Source organism: Schistocerca nitens, chromosome 8 (genome assembly GCF_023898315.1).
Source record: "Schistocerca nitens isolate TAMUIC-IGC-003100 chromosome 8, iqSchNite1.1, whole genome shotgun sequence".
In the NCBI taxonomy this organism is placed as follows: Eukaryota; Metazoa; Arthropoda; class Insecta; order Orthoptera; family Acrididae; genus Schistocerca; species Schistocerca nitens.
This window is the reverse complement of record NC_064621.1, coordinates 299,012,149-299,030,262: the sequence shown is the minus strand read 5'-3', so window position 1 is coordinate 299,030,262 and position 18,114 is coordinate 299,012,149. Positions and strand designations below refer to the sequence as shown.

The window sequence follows — 18,114 nt, the reverse complement described above, 5'->3', positions numbered from 1 at the left end:
ATCCCTTTCCCTTGCTAAAACCCAGTCCCCACATCCTGTTCCTTAAATGCTGCCTAATCCATGGAATCTTGCCCAATGGACTCCCCGGAAAAATTCATTTCTCTGAATTCCACTCTTTTTCAGGCAACCCAGAACTACCTATTCTCCCTGTACAGGATACTGCTACTGTGTAATTCCTACAACACACATGACTTATCTTAGATTGAATCCCTTGCTCTCGAGCACCTGGAAGAGCACCCAGACACCACCTCAATAAGTTATCCAACAAGCTGACATCCTGCTGCCACATCTGGGCAGTAATATCGAACCTCTATCCTACCCACTGTATTCCTCCCCTTCAGCTCCTCACAGCACCCAGATTCTACATAGCTCATATTTTCAACTTGCCACATTACCCAAAATTTCTTACTAATGCTCCACCAAATCCAGATCGGAAACACTCCCAGAACGCTGTTGTTAACCTTCCCACCAAAGTCCTCAGCTCCACAGAAGTTTCAGGCCTTTCCAGAGGCCTCACATTCAGCCTTACACCCTAATTTAATGATGCTGGGCTTGTCAAAGACATGCTCAGTTTTTCTGCTCTCTGCAATGGAAACACTTCTTCATCACTCATCACCAACCCCTTCAACCGAAGTCTACCTATTCCCAACATTGAACCTTGTCTCTCCCAGTTCATACAACCATCCAACTTTGATCCTCTCCCCCTCCCACCTTCCCCTTCCCCAAGTCTTTTTGTAGGAACACTAACCTTTCAGCAGAAGGAAGGGCAGCTGTACACAGTCTAAAACAGATCCTCACCTCATCATTCTACCTGCAGACAAAGGTTTAAACAGGGTCACTATGAATTACAGGGATTACCTGGTGGAAGGCCTTTGCCAGTTGTCTGGCTCATCCACCTATAAACTCTTCCAGAGTATCCCAGAAGCCCAACATAGCCTCCAATCCTTGCCTAAGCCTTAGACCCTTCTCAGAACCTGTCCTCTGAATCCATTTCCCTCCACATCCCCATGACACCCTGCAGACACACCTTCTACATGCTCCCCAAAATCCACAAACCACAGAATCCTGGATGCCCCATTGTAGCTGGGTGTTGGATGCCCCATTGTAGCTGGGTGTTGGATGCCCCATTGTAGCTGGGTGTTGTGCCTCATTGACTAACACCTCAAACCAACTGCTCAAAATCTAGCTTCCCAAGTCAAAGATACCAACCACTTCCTTCACCATTTCTCCATCATCCCCACCCATTTACCTCCTGGATCCCCGCTCTCCCAGTGCCATTCATATCCAAATGAACTGCCTAATTCCTCCTCAGAACTACTTCTCCTTTGAAAGGAAGGTATGCAAACAAATCTGTAGTAGAGCCGTGAACACCTGCATGGTGACCTCCTATGCCAACCTGTTTATGGGTCACCTAGAGGAAACTTTCTGAACATGCCAAAAACCCCAAATTCCTGGTCTGGTTCATGTTCTTTGACGATATCTGCATTATCTGGACTCAGCGCCAAGACACTCTATTGTCATTCCTTTACAACCTCAGCTCCTTCTCTCCCATCTGCTTCATCTGGCCTTCCTCAACCCCGCATGCCACCTTCCTGAATGTTGACCTCCTCTCTGATGGTTTCATCCGCACTGCTGCCACCACTCACCACCAGTGCCTGCATTTTGACAGCTATCATCCCTTCCACACCAAAAACTCCCTGCCATACAGCCCGGCCACCAAGGTACGGCATATCTGCAGTGACAGGAATTCCCTCGCCCAGTATGCTGAAAGTCTCACAAAGGCCCTCCCAGACAGGTACTGCCACCAGGCCTACACCACAAACAGATTTCCTGTGCCATATACTCACACACCCTCCCTCCCACCACTCCCAAGAACCAGCTGCATAGGAGTGCCTGCTTCATTACTCGTTACCACCCTGGACTGAAACAACTGAACCACATTCATTGTCAGGGCTGTGATTATCTATCTTCATGCCCTGAAATGATGGATATCTTACGCATGATCTTCCCCACCCCTCCTAAAGTGGGGTTGCATCATCTACCCAACCTCCACAACATCCTAGCTCATCCCTATGCTACAGCCAAGCCCAGCCCAGCCCCTGCCCAGTCCACCTGCTCAGCACTTCCTATTTCAGTCCTGTCAAAGCTTATTGTACCCCATTAGAGGACCTGCTATCTGTGAAAGCAGCCATGTCATTTACCTGAAAGCAACCATGTCATTTACCAGCTCTGCTGCAATCATTGCACAGCTTTTTATACTAGTATAGCAACCAACCAGCTGTCTACCAGGATGAATGGTTACCGCCAAACTGTAGCCAAAGGCAGTGTTGCCCACCCTGTGGTACAACATACAGCTGTATATAACATACTTGATTTTAATGGCTGCTTCACAATCCAGGTCACCCGGATCCCTAGCTTTTCTGAACTGCACAGATGGGAATTATCTTTACAACATATTCTCTGGTCCCAAAATTCTTCCGGCCTCAACACACAATAATCTGCTGTCCCCACACTCTCCACCCAACAGTTTCTGCCCCATCTGTCCTATAAACTCCTCCCAATTCACATCCTCCAACCTCACCATTCTTGATCACTGCCAGTGCAACCACCACGCTTTTTTTCTCTGATCCTGTCTTTTCCTCCTTCCTGTGCCAGCCCCCCCTCCCCTCCCCTCCCCACAGCCTCCCAATACTGTGCCTGGGAGCCTTGGTGTGCCGCATTTTGCAGTGCTCCAGACAGTGCTCTTCTGTCCAATACTCTGTTACTCCTATCTGCCGTAGTGGCCAGACATAGCAGTCATTTGTGTGTGAGGTGTGCCTGCGGCTGAAAGTTTAGCATGTAACAGTCTTTTTGTTGTGACTGTCTGCAGCTCAGTGTGACATCTTTACAGTGAGTAGCAATCTATCCTTTTTATAAGTGTTGGTATTCCAACCTAGACTTTCCATTGTTTGATTTTCTTGATTCATTAGGTGTGTTTCATTCAGAATGTTTCTCCAGGAATGTTCGAAATTCTACATTATTTACTTTGTTGAAAGGGATGTTGGCTGAAACTAATCCTTTTGCAGATATCTTTCAGTAAATTATTGTTGCCATTGTTTCCACTTCTGCTTGCAGGAAGTGCTTTTGGAAATGGTGCTTCGATCTGGAGATATTTTTATTAAAAGCATTTCTGTGAGCAGCTGCTTATAAATGTGGTATCTGGAATTTTTTCTCACAGGGCACCTAAAACAGTGGTATAAAAATAACTTGAGTTTATTTTTGTGAAATAAAGACAAAACCACTAACTCAAAAATTGCATTGATTTTTAAAATATTATGAAAATACAAAAATAAAACGTCTTGTTTTTTACACACTTGGCACGGTACTATATTTACATCTCTTGTTAGTCTAGGATTTCCATCAATCCACTGTTGAAGCAAATAAGCATACTGCTCTTCTCCTTTGGCATTGTAATAGTCTTTCTCCTCTCACTAATATTTCAAAAGTTCTGAGTAACAACACAATTTTAAAAGTTAGCTAAACTGATACTTTTTTATTATTGAAAATGTTATTTTTGTGCCATGTTTGTAACATGATACAAACCATATTGATGGCTCCACTGAACTTTAAAGGTTTGCTATATTATTACTGAACTTTATTTAGTTTGTTAAGATGTTGAGTGACATGTTTCAGGAACTGCTTATCGTTGACAGTTATGCTGTCCTTATTTTTTGGCGCCCTTTTATGGATTTAGAAACTTGATAGATAAGTTCTTCTGTGCAAACAGAGAAATAAAAAAGAATTTGCTTCTTATTTTCTCTTCTTCTTATAGTATGGCTGTAAAATATTTTTATTTCATGAATCATTGCTGTAGAAGTAAAGTATGTGCATAAATATGAGTGAATTAGTTAAATATGCACTAAACCCTTCTGTGAGGTGTGATCAAAAAGTTACGGGAATTTTTAATTTTGTGGTCTGTATTCATATGATTTTCAAAACTTTTTTATCTCCATAGGTACATATGATCATGATTTATGTTTGCATTTTCAGCTATTTTCAATATTTAGTTGATTGTTGACAGTCAAAAATGCTATACGTTTATTTGAGTGCTCATTGAATTTTTACTTTCGAAAAAGATGCAATAAAGTGCAGCACCACATTAAAAATGTTGATTGTGGTCTTTGGAAAATCTACTAAGAGTAAGACAGGAGTTTATGAGTGGTATAAACATTTCAAAGAGGGTCGGAAAGATGTTGAAGATGATGACCCCCTGGATGCCCTAGCACATCAGTTCCTGATGACTATGTTGAAGAGTTAGAGAAAATGATTCTGGAAAATCTTGATCAGATAGGTTGCTGATGATGTCAGTGTATCCTTGCCTCATTCCAAGCAATTTTTTGGATTTTTTGGTGTGAAACACATAGCAGCAAAGTTTGTTCCAAAATTGTTTTCAACCAAAACCATTGTCGCATAGACATTGCTGAATCAAGTCAACATTGATCTAGATCTTCTAAAGTATGTTAAAACAGATAATGAAACATGGGTATACAGACATGATGTTGGAACAAATGCGCAATTGTCCCAATGGAAACTGCCTGAAGAGCTAACACCAAAAATTTTGACAAGTTTGAGAACTTGTGAAAGTTCTTCTTACTGTTTTTGTCAATTGCAATGGGAAAGTGCATGATGAATTCCTTATGGAAGTGAGGTCAGTAAGTAATACTGCCTGGAAGCTACATGTCATTTACATGAAGCAACCCGAAGAAAATGATCAGAATTGTGGCAAAACTGCTCGTGGAAATCTCATCACAATAATGCTCCTACTGACACGACAAGCTTGTTCATTTTTGGGCAAAAAAACAAAACCGTTATGTGATGTATTTGCCAGACATGCCCCACTGAAACCTCTTTGTATTTCTGAGTCAGAAGAGAACCATGAAAGGACATCATTTTGCCATCATTGATGAGATAAAAACAGAATCGCTGAAGGGGCTGAACACCGTCACAAAAAGTGATTTCCAAAAGTGCTCCCAACATTGGAAAAAGTGCTGGCACAAATGTATTATAACTGAGGGGGACTACTTTGAAGTGGACAAAGTTGACATTGGTGAATAAATAATGAGCTTTTAAGAAAAGCAGAAAGTACTGTCACTTTTTGAACACGCCTTGTGTATGCATTTATATGCAGTTAAATGCAAATATGCAGAATTTCGAGCTGTATTCATTAAATTATTACCACTGACTGCTTTGAGTTGCTGGCAAATTTCTGGCAGTTTCACATTTTGAGCTTTCAGAAATCAAATAACATTCCTTAAGGCACTGTCATAGGGATTTTAAATCATTTTGACCACACACCAACTGCACAAGGCCAACTTCTTGCGACCTCAACACACAGCATTATGAACACACTTGTCATACAAGCTATTTGATTCTTTAAATAGAAAGAGTTATGATCTGCACAGCAGAAATGTATGACCGGTCTTTCATTTGAATTCAGCGATCACCTGGTTTAATCAATTGTCGGTGGAAGAATATAACTCAGGAATTCTGAATCTTGTGACCAGATACAGAAAATGTTTAAATTTAGTAGGTGATTATATAGAGTAGTGAAGGAAGCTTTTTGTATGTAACAGAATTGTTTTCTCCAATAAATATTGTACTTTGCATTTTGCATAATGAAACATTTTTTTGTTTCCAGGATGGCCTTCATATAAATCATTTATCAATAAAATTTTATCAGTAACTAATTCCTGTGACTAAAATAAGTAATAGTTGCATGTTGTTAACTATTTGATCTTGGTAGTCTTATGGAACACTTTTGCTCAGATTGTTCAGAGGCAGTGTGGTTTATTGTTCTCTAAAATTTTGTTATTATGCTCTACCAGATGAACAGCAACCAATTGCTATGGCAACTAAAAGAATATTTGTGACCGTTGAACCATCAGGAACTGTCATAGTACCCTGCAGACCTACATCTCCAGATGTCAAATTGCACCTTATTAAATTAGAAGAGGCTGCGGAGGTGAGTATATCTACATTTAGTGTGTCTTCTGCTATAGAGTTAAATAGAATTTCACAGAAATTTGGAAATTATAATATTAAAGACTAATTCACTATTTGTGAAACTAGACTTTGTTTGTGTATTATACTGCTGAAAAGCTCTCAGGTCTCTAGGTAGCAGTGGTGAGATTCCATGATGTTTTGACAAGTGTTATCATCTGGTAGAGAATTATGAATATGATGTTCATCAAAAACTTTTCATGGCTCAGTACTGCCACTTTGCTGGAGACCCAATAGCTAATCATCAGTAATCAGCAGTTTGTCATACTATCATGATTGCTAACATAAAAGGGTGTGGGGAGGTTTGAAAGCTAGTTGCACCCCTCAAATAAACTCTTGTAAGGAGAGGAGCAGTGTGGTGGGAACATGTTCCCCCTTCCATGTATTCCACATATAGTGCTGGCACTGTATGTGTGCTTTGTGCTTCATACCAAGCATCTACAAAACTAGTACTGATTAAGAAAGTAAGAAAAGCTTAAAGCTTTTTTGAACAGTGGAAAGGTGATGATGGAATAGCTCCAGTATTATGAAAAGGGTAGATTGCTATTCATGTAGAGGAGACACTGATTCACTGACAAGTGAGAAAACTGTTATACGTTTAAGCTATTGGCCAAGAGGTCTCCCTCCGAAGTACATGCACATTCTCACAAGCAAAACAGGTGCGCACACACACACACACACACACACACACACACACACACACATCTCCACTCTCTCTCACCACTATACAATATCCCTGTCAGTCTCTTCTCCACCCCTGCTCACAGCTCTTTACCTCATGGCTCACATCCATGAAATATGTCTAGATGCAAGGCCTGCCATATACATCCCCCCACCACCACATCTCCACTCCAGTTACGGGCACCTCATGGTCCATCAGAGGCAAGGTTGTCTGTGAAAGCAGTCACATTATCCACAAACCAAGCTGCAACCACTGTGCTGCTTTTTACAAGGGCATGACAACTAATAAGCTGTCTGTCCACATGAATGGTCACTGATGAACTGTGGCCAAGAGACAGCTGGGCCACCCAGTTGTTGAGCATGCTGCCCAATACCACATGCTTCACTTCAATAACTGCTTCACAGCCTGTGCCATCTGGACCCTTCCTACCAACACCAGCATTTGATTGCAGCTCCCATGAGTTGCTGTTGCTGTCCGCAGTCCAGCCACAGTGGCCAGAGACAGTAGTCATGTGTGTGTGAGTTGTAGTTGTGTGAATGCATGTGTGTTTTCTACTTCAGAGCAAGGCCATTTTGCTGAAAGCTTAAATGTATAACAGTCTTTTTGTAGTGCCTATTTGTGGCTTAAGGTCTCCTTTCTGTGGTGAGTTGTTGTCTAACCTTTTCATACTGCTAAAGGTTCTTTAAGTTGATTAGATGAAGATAGCACCTGTGATGGATTTAAAATTGACTCATAACTCATTTCAAAACAGGCAAACTCACAGTACTACTAGAAATTCACTACATAATTGAAATTACAGTACTACAACCATCTTGTCATTTTGTTGGATGTATAATGTCTCCCAGTGTTTACTAACTCATATCAATAAAAGTATGACAGATAATATAGTCATTATTTCTATGTTCAATGTGTTTGTTCTCTGCTTAAGGTTCTCCCTGAAGATGACGAACGAATCACTGTAAATAAGGAAGGCTTTGTTATTCAGAGTGTATCTTTAACTGACAACGGAAATTATGCATGCTGTCTATATGGGGCAGATGGTCAATGTGATGAAACACATAGTTATGTCATTAGTATAAATGTGAAAAGTAAGTCCAATCTTTTATAATATCATTATCATACTGCATCCATCTGTAATAATATTTTGCTGATGTTCTAAGTTACTGAGTCACAAAAGCCTTTAGACACGTATATATATAAATAAGATTTACTGTTATTGTAAGAGAATGGTTTCTTATTAACACTTTGAGGTCCAGTCACAAAGAAGAATTTCAGTTTTACACCATTACTTAGAATGTTACAGGCATATGAGGTTACCAGGCAATCTGTTATTATGAGGTTCTTCCATTTTTTATGCAAATAAAAAAATTATTTATTTACTTTTTATTTGGAGTAAATAATTCACCATTTTTGGATTCAAATCTGTTACAAATTATATTTTATGGAATAAATATTAATCTGCTCAAAACATGGCATTGTCGTAGTTTCTTTAGTTATGTTGAATTTCATGAATGTTCACAATGATTGAGCCTCCAAGCTGAAGCAACAACCAACAATAGTAATTTATCTTCCTTTCTCTAGTGTCTCCAGTCTGATTCAAGCATGAATTGGAGTGTGTTCTTGATCAGTTAGTCTTCCCTAGAAAATTGGTTTCAAATAAAAATGTTTGATGCCAAAGAAGATCCATCAAAGACTCTTCTGCAAAAGAGTGATATTCAGTTATTAAAAAGTGCTGGAAGTCCAGTGAAATAAATTAGAATCAGTCTGAATATGCTTCATTAGCCTTGAACATGATAAATTTGTACTTTTTGTGCAGTACGTACTTCCGCTCTATTAATATTTTGTGCACTCTACTAAGCATATGGAAAGGCTACGTATTTTTCATGTAGTATATATCTGTATTTTAGTTTTGAAAATATTGTTATAAGCAAGTAATGAGCCATCACTCCACTTTTTTTAAATTAAAAATCTGGCAACCCTAATGGCACCTATGCATTTGATATATCTTAAAGGATTGCACACTTCAAAAGAGACCAAGGTTCAAGGTTTATTTTTCATATTTACTTTAGTTCTTTGATACATTACAACTTTTAAAATAATGCTAACAGAAATTATAACTGTTCCCTTTCTTTTTTTAAAAAAATAATTTGGCACTTTTATATGGAGAAGTGTAAAGTATTCTGGCATGCAGAGAGTATGTTGCGATCAGAGCAGTACTATTTGTTTTTTTTTGTGCTTGTTTTGACAGTAAATTGTTTCATCTTCTCCAAATAAATCTTGGATATCCATGTTGGGAGCTATTTTGTCATGAGATTCATCTGTAAAAATGACAAGAATAAGACAAATAAAACAGAACTTAATTGCATTGGGTTGATGCATAAGTTTTTAGCATATTCCCAAAAGGTTAATAAACACAAAAAATACACATAACAGACTTTAGTCATTAATAATATATTCTCCTTCACTATTTACAAAAGTCTGCCAATGCTGAGGAAACTTTATGAGTCAGCAACTATAGAAATCAAGTGGTTTTGAGGTGAAGAACTTATCGAACCATAACTTATCTTTTGTGGATACATGCAAGTGTTTGTATGGGAAGTTGCTGCTTTGTTTGGGCTGAACCATTCCTTTCTTTTCTTTACGTTAGCATGAAGGAACAATTTCTCAGTACCTGTGATGATACAGGGTAGGAATGATTGGTGATGCTCAAGAGCCATTTGATGACAAGCAAGGAGGGATGCATGTATGGTCACTTGCTGATTTTCGTGATTTTGGCTTAGAGCATGTGGTGCTGATACACCCAATTTTTGAACCTTCCTCCTTGCATGAGTATGTAACACAGTGATGGAATGATCACAGTTCATCACATTTGTCAGTTATCGAGTACACTAATGTGGATTATGCATTTAAACAATCTTTAGCAAACCCCAAAGATCTTCCTGAACATGGAGAGTCACTAACATCAAAATGATCCTCCTTAAAATGGGAAAACCATTTTCTTATTGTGCTCTGCCCAATGGCTTTACCCCCATACATGGCACAAATATTTTTGACTGCTTGTGCTGTTGTCATCCGTCTATTAAACGCAAGCAGAAGAATACATCGGGAATGTTCCAATTTGTCCACTTGGCATGTCATTTTCTAGTGTTCACAGTTCCTCTCATGATCTCAAAATGACAATATGTAAACTCAAACACCAAAAGTGAACTACAAATAAAATATGACATTTGATAAATAAACCCACGGGGTGTGTGTGTGTGGGGGGGGGGGGGGTGGGGTGGGGTGGGGTGGGGGGAAGAGAGAGAGAGAGAGAGAGAGAGAGAGAGAGAGAGAGAGAGAGAGAAGTCTAGAAATTAACAACAGAATGCAGCGCCTGTCAAGGGACAGGTAGGGGGACATATTTACATTGTTCTCATATGAAATGGGTCCAGTTTTTGAGTGATAGACAGCTCATATGTCAGAGAAATTCTAGTCCAATCTACATACAGGTGTGGTCTTTTGGACACAGTGTTGTGGTCCAAGACATGCTGAGGCTTGATCATCAATATGTTAATTTATGTATGTCATACATAAAGGTTAATAACTAAATATCACATTATCCAGTGAACCAGCAACCCACAGTAACTATCCAAAATACTTTGGCATAATGGTATATGAGGGTAATTTATAAATACATAGACCTGTTTATTTCTACAATGGTTTACATCAGTTTACAGCTTGAACATTTAGCTATTTTTTGATGTAATCACCATTTCTGTCAATGCATTTTTGTAGACGCTGTGGCAGTTTTTGTATGCCCATGTCATACCAGCTCGCCACCATGCTGTTCAGAAAGTTATGAACCTATTCTTTCACCTCGTCGTCGGAGCTGAATCCCTTTCTGGGCGAATGTTCTTTTAACCTAGGGAACAGGTGGTAGTCACTGGGCACCAAGTCAGGATTGTAGGGTGGGTGGGTGATTACGTTCCACTGAAACTGTTGCAGGAGAGCAGCGGTTTGCAGAGCGATGTATGGGCGAGCATTGTCATGGAGAATGTGTATGCCCTTGCTCAACATTGGTCCTCAGTCAGCATGTGTGGCACCCATCTTGCACACACCTTCTGGTAGTTCAATGTTTGCGTTAAAATTCTGTGAGCGGTGCTTCGGGAAACCTCAGAAACCAGTGTGCAGAGATCATCCAGGGTGATCTGCTGATTTTCACGCATGCTTTGCTCAATGTTCAACACTGTCTCCTCAGAAAATGACGGTCTCCCACTCCTTTGTTCGTCATGAATTTCGGTCCGACCAGCTGCAAGCTCTCTACACGACTTACGAACATTTTTGACATCCATGCAAGACTCACCATACACTTTCATCAATTGGTGATGGATTTCAATCGGCGCAGTGCCCTTTGCATTCAAAAACCGAATAACTGTGCGCAATTTGCACTTGGCAGTAACATCCAATGGGAGCTCCATTCTCAATGGCTGCCAAGCCAAGAATGAGCACCTCAGCATGATGTGCACACAGCCCACGAAGCACTCTTCATAACAGTGTGACCAACTGCCACACAAACAGAGTTCTGTACTTGTTAAAAAATAGGAGACGTTACTTTTGGGATCACCCTCGTAGATGCATATAGATACTCTTTTTTTTATTTGATTATTTGCTAAAATTCATTCAGTCATTCTTTGTGTTCCAAACATACCATCACAAAGGAGTGCTGTACCTCCAAGGTTGAGGAGACATTGAAGGGATTCATTAAAAGAGCTATCAGAAACCAATTCTGTATGTTACATCACCACTTTGGTGACAGCTGTGTTCCATTTGCCCTTATGCAGTTATTAATAAACATAACAAATTACCATTCAAATATAGTTGTGTGTGTGTGTTTCCTGTAGCTTTTGGGCCCAAAGAAGAACACTGACCAAAAGGTCAGTAGTGTATTCAGCCTTATTTATGTGCACTTTGCCTACACAGTGCCTCAACTCCATGTTTAATTGTTACTTTTACTCCTTCTGTTATTTGGTACATTATTAAAGTATTCATCCACAGAACGGACTACTCAGTTCCAAAATTAATACTTCACTATCTATTATCATCTCTGATGAGTAACTACACATTGCATACTCTCTATTAACATCTCTCATAAGTAACTGTACACATTGAACTCAGTGTAAACACGTAACATCCTTACAGCTGATGTCAGGACCAAGATGATACGTCAGTTGTAGGTAACAGACAATGTTCACTGTATATACATTATGTGATCACAAGTATTTATACACCCATATATAATGTGGAGCTGACAGCTAGAAATGAATGGCAGACCCAGCAGTATAAAAGGAGGCGGGGAGTATTGTGTAGTCAGCAGAAAATTGGTCACAGATGAATGGGTTGGTCAGGAGAGCTTAGTGACTTTGAATGTGGACTAGTCATTGGATGTCACCTGAGCAACAAATCCATCAGGGACTTTCAGTCCTTCTAAAGCTGCCCAAGTTGACTGTTGATGATGTGATTGTGAAGTGGAAACACGAAAGAACAGCCATAACTAAACCAAGACCAGGCATGTACTGACTCGTATCAGGTTGGTTGTAAAAAAATTTCATAAAACAAGCAGAAGGAATCACTCATGAATTCCAAGTGCTACCAGCAGTGCATCTAGCACAATGACAGTGTGTAGAGAGTTAAAAAGAATGGATGCAGTAGTTGAGAAGCTCCTCATATACCTCATATTTCTGTAGTCAGTGCTAAGCAACAAAAGAAGTGGTGTAAGCAGTGACATCACTGACTGGTAATAAGTGATTTAGAGTGATGAAGCATGCTGTTCCCTGTGGCCAACTGATGGAAGGATTTTGGTGTGGCAAAAGCCTGAAGAACAGTTCCTGCCAACATATGTAGTGACGTCAGTGAGATATGGAGAAGTTAATGTTACAGTGTGAGGGTATTTTTCATGGTCAGGGTGTTGCCCGATTATTGAACTTAAGAAAACACTAAATTTGGAATCATATGAACATATTTTATGGCATTTTGTACTGTGTACAGTAGAGAAACAGTTTGTGGATGATGATTGTTTTTATCATCATAACAGTCCATTGTGTCATAAAGCAGAATCAGTGAGACAATAGTCAGTTGACAATAAAATTCTGGAAATGGACTAACCTGCCCAGAGTTCTGACCTGTACCCAATGGAACACCTTTCAACGAATTAGAATGTCAACTTTTTCCCAGCATGTGACATCACTGTCTTCTCTGGTTTCAGCTCTTAGGAAAAAAGGGCTGCCATTTCTCCACTGACACTCAGGTAGCACATTGAAAGTGTCCCAAGCAGAGTTTATGCCATCTTGATGGTGAATGGTGGAGAAACCCTATATTAATGTCCACTGATTGGTGTGCAGATGCTTTTGACCAGATAGGGTGTGTATTTGTATATCTTCTCAGATTTGAGTTTCTGAACTTCTAATAGTTTTAATTTTCTGCATCTGATGATGGTATAGATCCTTCGACTATGTCACTATTGCAGTCTTGAGTAGGCTGGAACTGAAATGCTTCTTCTGTAACAATCTCCAATTATTGTTCTATTCAATACAATAAGTCTTCTAATTGAAACTTTACAAAATAGGGAATATCTCCAAAAACTGTATACATCAGTTTGGCAGCTTGTTATGTGAATGAATGAGTGAATGAGCAATATCCATATTCTTCTTATTCTTCTTCTGTTTAGCATGGCACTCTCACAGTATTGTTACATTGTGGGCATTTATACTACATCACTTTAATGTGGAACAATGTGGCAGGTAACATACCCATAAGCACATGCAGGTACTTCATCTTATGGAGTTATTGTGATCATTGCCCTGCCTAGAAAAAGCACAGTGGTCCTCCATACATTTTTTATGTGCAAAAACAGATAACAAATCTCCATTCAGTTTCATACTCTTAATTACTAAATTGCTATGTTACTTAGACTGTGATTGTCATTTATCTGTTAGGTAGATGTCAGGTTACACATCACTCAACTAGAATGATATTAACACCATGTGTTCTCCTGCTCGAACAAATGAAGTCACAACAATTATATAAATGTAAGAATTAAATATTCATTCCTACATATAATTGAATCCTTTAGTACAATGTAAGTGGATAGATAAAAGATCTACTCACCAAAGGCAACACACATATAAAAGGTATTCAAGTTTGTAAGCTTTGGGAGCCAGTGGCTTCTTCTGGCAGAAAGGTTGAAGGGGAAGAAACAGGGGTGAAGGAAAAGGACTGGTGAGGTTTAGGAAAAGGCATAGAGTTTGGAAAAGTCACTTAGAACCCCAGGTCAGAGGAGACTTACCAGATGGGGTGAGAAGGAAAAACTGATTGTTGATTTCTTGTATGTGTGTGGTGTCTGTCCTTTCAGACTTGTCTGAAAGAACATACACCATTTTTGATCCAGCAACCATTCCTTTGTGTTTTAATCAGCCTTTCTTTCTCACCCCATCCAATAAGTCTCCCTGACCCAGGGTTTTAGGTGACTTTTCCATACTTTACTCCTTTTCCTAAACCTCACAGTCTTTTTCCTTCACGGCTGTTCCTTATCCTTCAACATTTCTGCCAGAAGAAGACGCCAATGACTTTCAAAGAATGAAAACTTTAATATCTTTTATATTTGTGTTCTCTTGTCACCACTTTGTGAGCAGATTTTTTGTCTATTTGCTTACATTATAATTTCAAAAACTGATTATTATCTTTGATGAATCATTTAGTAGTTATTTGCAATGCCATAAATAACATCTCTGCCTAACTCTGGAGCCTATGTCACTAGGTTTTTGTTGATTATCAGTTCAAAACTCCTAATCGTTCATGGAGAACTAACATAGGTAAAGGAGGGGTTGTTACATACGGGGTTTCAGAAAGTCTCTCCGCAGTGCCGTAAAAGTATTATTGAGTGGTTTTCTGGGGATGGTCTCACCCATAATTTCAGAAAGACACAAAATATTCAGTTTTCCATGTCTAGAGGTATGATACCAATGGTAAGTGTAACACATGGTGAGGAAATAGTAACTATGGTGGAAATGTCAAAAAATGTTAATCAGAATTTAAACTGGAAAAAACACATTTAGGAACTCCTAAAACAAGTTAGTTCAGTCACATTTGGACTTGGAATCTTGAGGAGAGACAAAGCAGTAATATGACTTATTTTGTATTTTTTTCTTGCAGTAATGTCATATTGAATAATGTTCTGGGGTAACTCAACTTTAAGAAAGAAAGTCTTCATTGCTCGAAAATGTGGTGTAAGAGTAGTATGTGGTGCTCACCTACGATCATTTTATAGACATCTGTTTAAGGAGTTATGCATTTTTATTACTGCTTCTTGGTACATTTATTCTCTCATGAAGTTTGTTGTATATAATCCACTGCAGGTCAAAAAGAACAGTGGTGTGTACAATTACAGCACCATAAGAAAAAAGTCATGTATTATACCAGATTAAGGGTGTCGTTAACACAAAAATAGGTGCACAGTGCTACCACCAAAATTCTGTCACATATCCAATGTTATAAAATGTCTGATGATGGACAGCTAAGGTAGATTTGAAAACAAATTGGAAAAGTTTCACCTTGGCAACTCCTATTCCATAGAAGAATTTCTGTTGAACATGAAAGTAACTAACTAATTTAATACCATAGTCACAGTTTCTAATTGTTTATAATGATGATGTGATCATATATGCATTCACACTTTTTCACCCTAAATCAAATTTATGGTTTCCCTTAATACCGTCTTGTTTTGTTTTGTTGGTACGTAATGTTTACTTCTCTTTTTAATCATGGCACAAATATATAGACATCTAAGTTTATTCTACATAGTATTTATTCATTTTTCTGTTTTCTTTTGTATGTATAAAACACTTCATTTCACTACCATTCATTGCACTTATCTTTAATCTACTATTTATTTCTGTTGACTGACTCTTAAGTATTGAAAAACACTTTTTATGTTAAATAGCTCTGACTATTGGCTGAGTACTGTATACCATTATTCCTCTATCCACTGAACTTACATTAACTTATTGTCACCCCTCATATCATAACGCTTTTTTAATCATTATTATGAGAGGCAGTCAAACGAAATGAAACAGATGGAAAAAAGGGAGTAAACTGTCTATTATTTCAAAAGTAATTGACATAACTGCTAACTACAGAATCATGATTGAATCCACGTGAGCACCTATTTGTCCAAAAAAATTCAATGGCCATAGATGTCTTTCTTCAGGTATTCAGAAATATGGAAATTGCATGGGGAAAGTTTGAGACCGTATGAAGCTTGTCCGAGGGCTTCCAAGCTTAACTTCTGTACCTTTGTTATACAACCTTGGCATCATGTGGGTGGATGTTATTCTGCAACAATGGGGCCACATGTAATCACTATGCAACAACAGGAAAGGAAAATTGTTACTAAGACAGTACAGTCTCAAACTCCGATGAAACAGGCAAAAGATTTTACAACCAGGTACCAAAATCAATTAAGGTGATAAAGGAATCAAATTTATTTAAAAACTGGTTAAAGTGTATTGTACAGAGAAGCGTATATGCAGTGTGAGTGAGTATTAAATATCAAATTAAATATTAGGTCTTATATTGTAAGAGAAAATATGTTAACAGCCTCATATGCTCCTATGAAATGTAATCCTGTTTTGTTTACTGTACATTTATTGTATGATACTCTCAGCTTAAAATCATCAGCTCGAGTCCATTGGCAAAGAATAAATAAATAGTAAGGACACAACTTGTGCATGGTTTAGGAGCCCTTGAAAATTATCTGAACCATAAAGAACTAATTTATTGTGTTTGTCAATGGGGTTTGAATACACCCATTCAGAACAGATACTGGAATCTCAGCTATGCCTGCTGACTTCTTGTTTTTTAAGTTTTGCATTGTTTTACTGACTTCAAGTTGTGCTGTGGGAAACAACTTTATTGCACTTGCTCTGCAGGTCATTGTGGGTACTGCTGTGTTTTTGGAAGATTTTGCTCCAATTTCTTTGCAATACTAGAGAAATAGTCATTCACAAAAATTGCCAATTCCCAAGGATTTCCAATTATCCTACCCAAATTGTTGATTTGTATATTATTAAACTGATGCCTACTTCTTCTTGTATCTTATGACATTCCACACTACTTTGCTTTTATTTTCTGCCTTAAATTTTATTTTGGCATTGAATGACCTTCTTGCGGCAGGCAGTAACCTCCTATATGTTTCTTTATACCTATGATAGTAATCTAGGTACTGTAAATTGGAGCAGTACTTTTTTAAGGAACAGGGACATTTAAATATCTGGGAGGACTTTCTAATACCCATATTTATCCATTTATTTTTCTTAGCTGTGCCTGTAGGAGCAGCTTATTTTGGAAATTTCTCCTCAAAAATTAATTTTAACACTATGCACAATCTAGTGAACTTACCATTTACATTGTTTTCCATGTAAACTTCACCCCAGTTTCATTTCCCAATGCTTTAGAAAAAGTATGTATCTTACATCCCAAGGAGATCCTTTTATAGGTTTTGCAGTCTTGTGGGCTATACCACACCCATTTTTAGCCTTATTATCTGATAGAAATGATAGTCTCTGATAAGTATTTTACAATTGCCTGTCAGTAACTAAGTACAAGGTCTAAGACTGATGCTGAACTTTTTAATACTCTAGTAGCAGTGTTTATCATTTGTGCCATGCCAAAAGTGCTCTAAATGTGTAGAAAATTATTACTAATTTCACCCTGAACACGTGTTTTAATATTCGCATCTCCATACATTATTATGTTAGTTTTGGGGGCTGAGACTCTTTCCAGGACTTTGTTTAATTTGTAAAAGAAAACGTTCGCATTACCACTAGTCACATGGCACACACTCAGAATAATGAACTTCTTATGGGTGTCTGGCTTTGTTAGTTCAGTGGCTGCCAATTAAAATGTTTATCAACACTAACTGTGATAGGATCATACCTAGCTTTAAAATATATGATGTAAGTACGCATCCCTCCTTCCCATTTAATGTAGTTCTACAGTACCAACTAGCACATTCATATAATGATAACACTATATGCTTCAATTTGTTATCTCTCCACCAGTGCTCTGTAATGCATATCACTGCACTGTTCAATTACTGTACTTCAGCTTCAACCTGGCACACATTATTTTTAATGAATGGCACATTTTAACAAATAATAGATAATTCCATGCAAATTTCTGTGATGTTTGCACACTCTGATGTTGAACAAACTATCTTCTGGGCACATGAGGTTAAGTTCTAACTTGGTTGAGATTCTTAGAAGGGAGGAGGGCCTGTTGTCAGGGTTTATTGTAAAAATGGCCTCTCCTTTTTACTCATGACAGCAGATGTTTGACCACGTGTGGTTTCACGCCCACCA

At 38.5% G+C, this 18,114-nt stretch overlaps 1 protein-coding gene across 2 annotated transcripts in view; it reads left to right on the top strand.

The window, feature by feature from the left end:
- LOC126199370 (mast/stem cell growth factor receptor kita-like) overlaps positions 1 to 18,114 on the top strand; it is a 277,142-nt gene that overhangs the window by 59,361 nt on the left and 199,667 nt on the right. For both annotated transcript variants that reach the window (XM_049936274.1, XM_049936273.1), the window contains exons 4-5: positions 5,865 to 6,001; positions 7,650 to 7,809. In XM_049936274.1, coding sequence (XP_049792231.1) covers positions 5,865 to 6,001; positions 7,650 to 7,809 — 297 coding nt within the window. The remainder of the gene's footprint in view (positions 1 to 5,864; positions 6,002 to 7,649; positions 7,810 to 18,114) is intronic.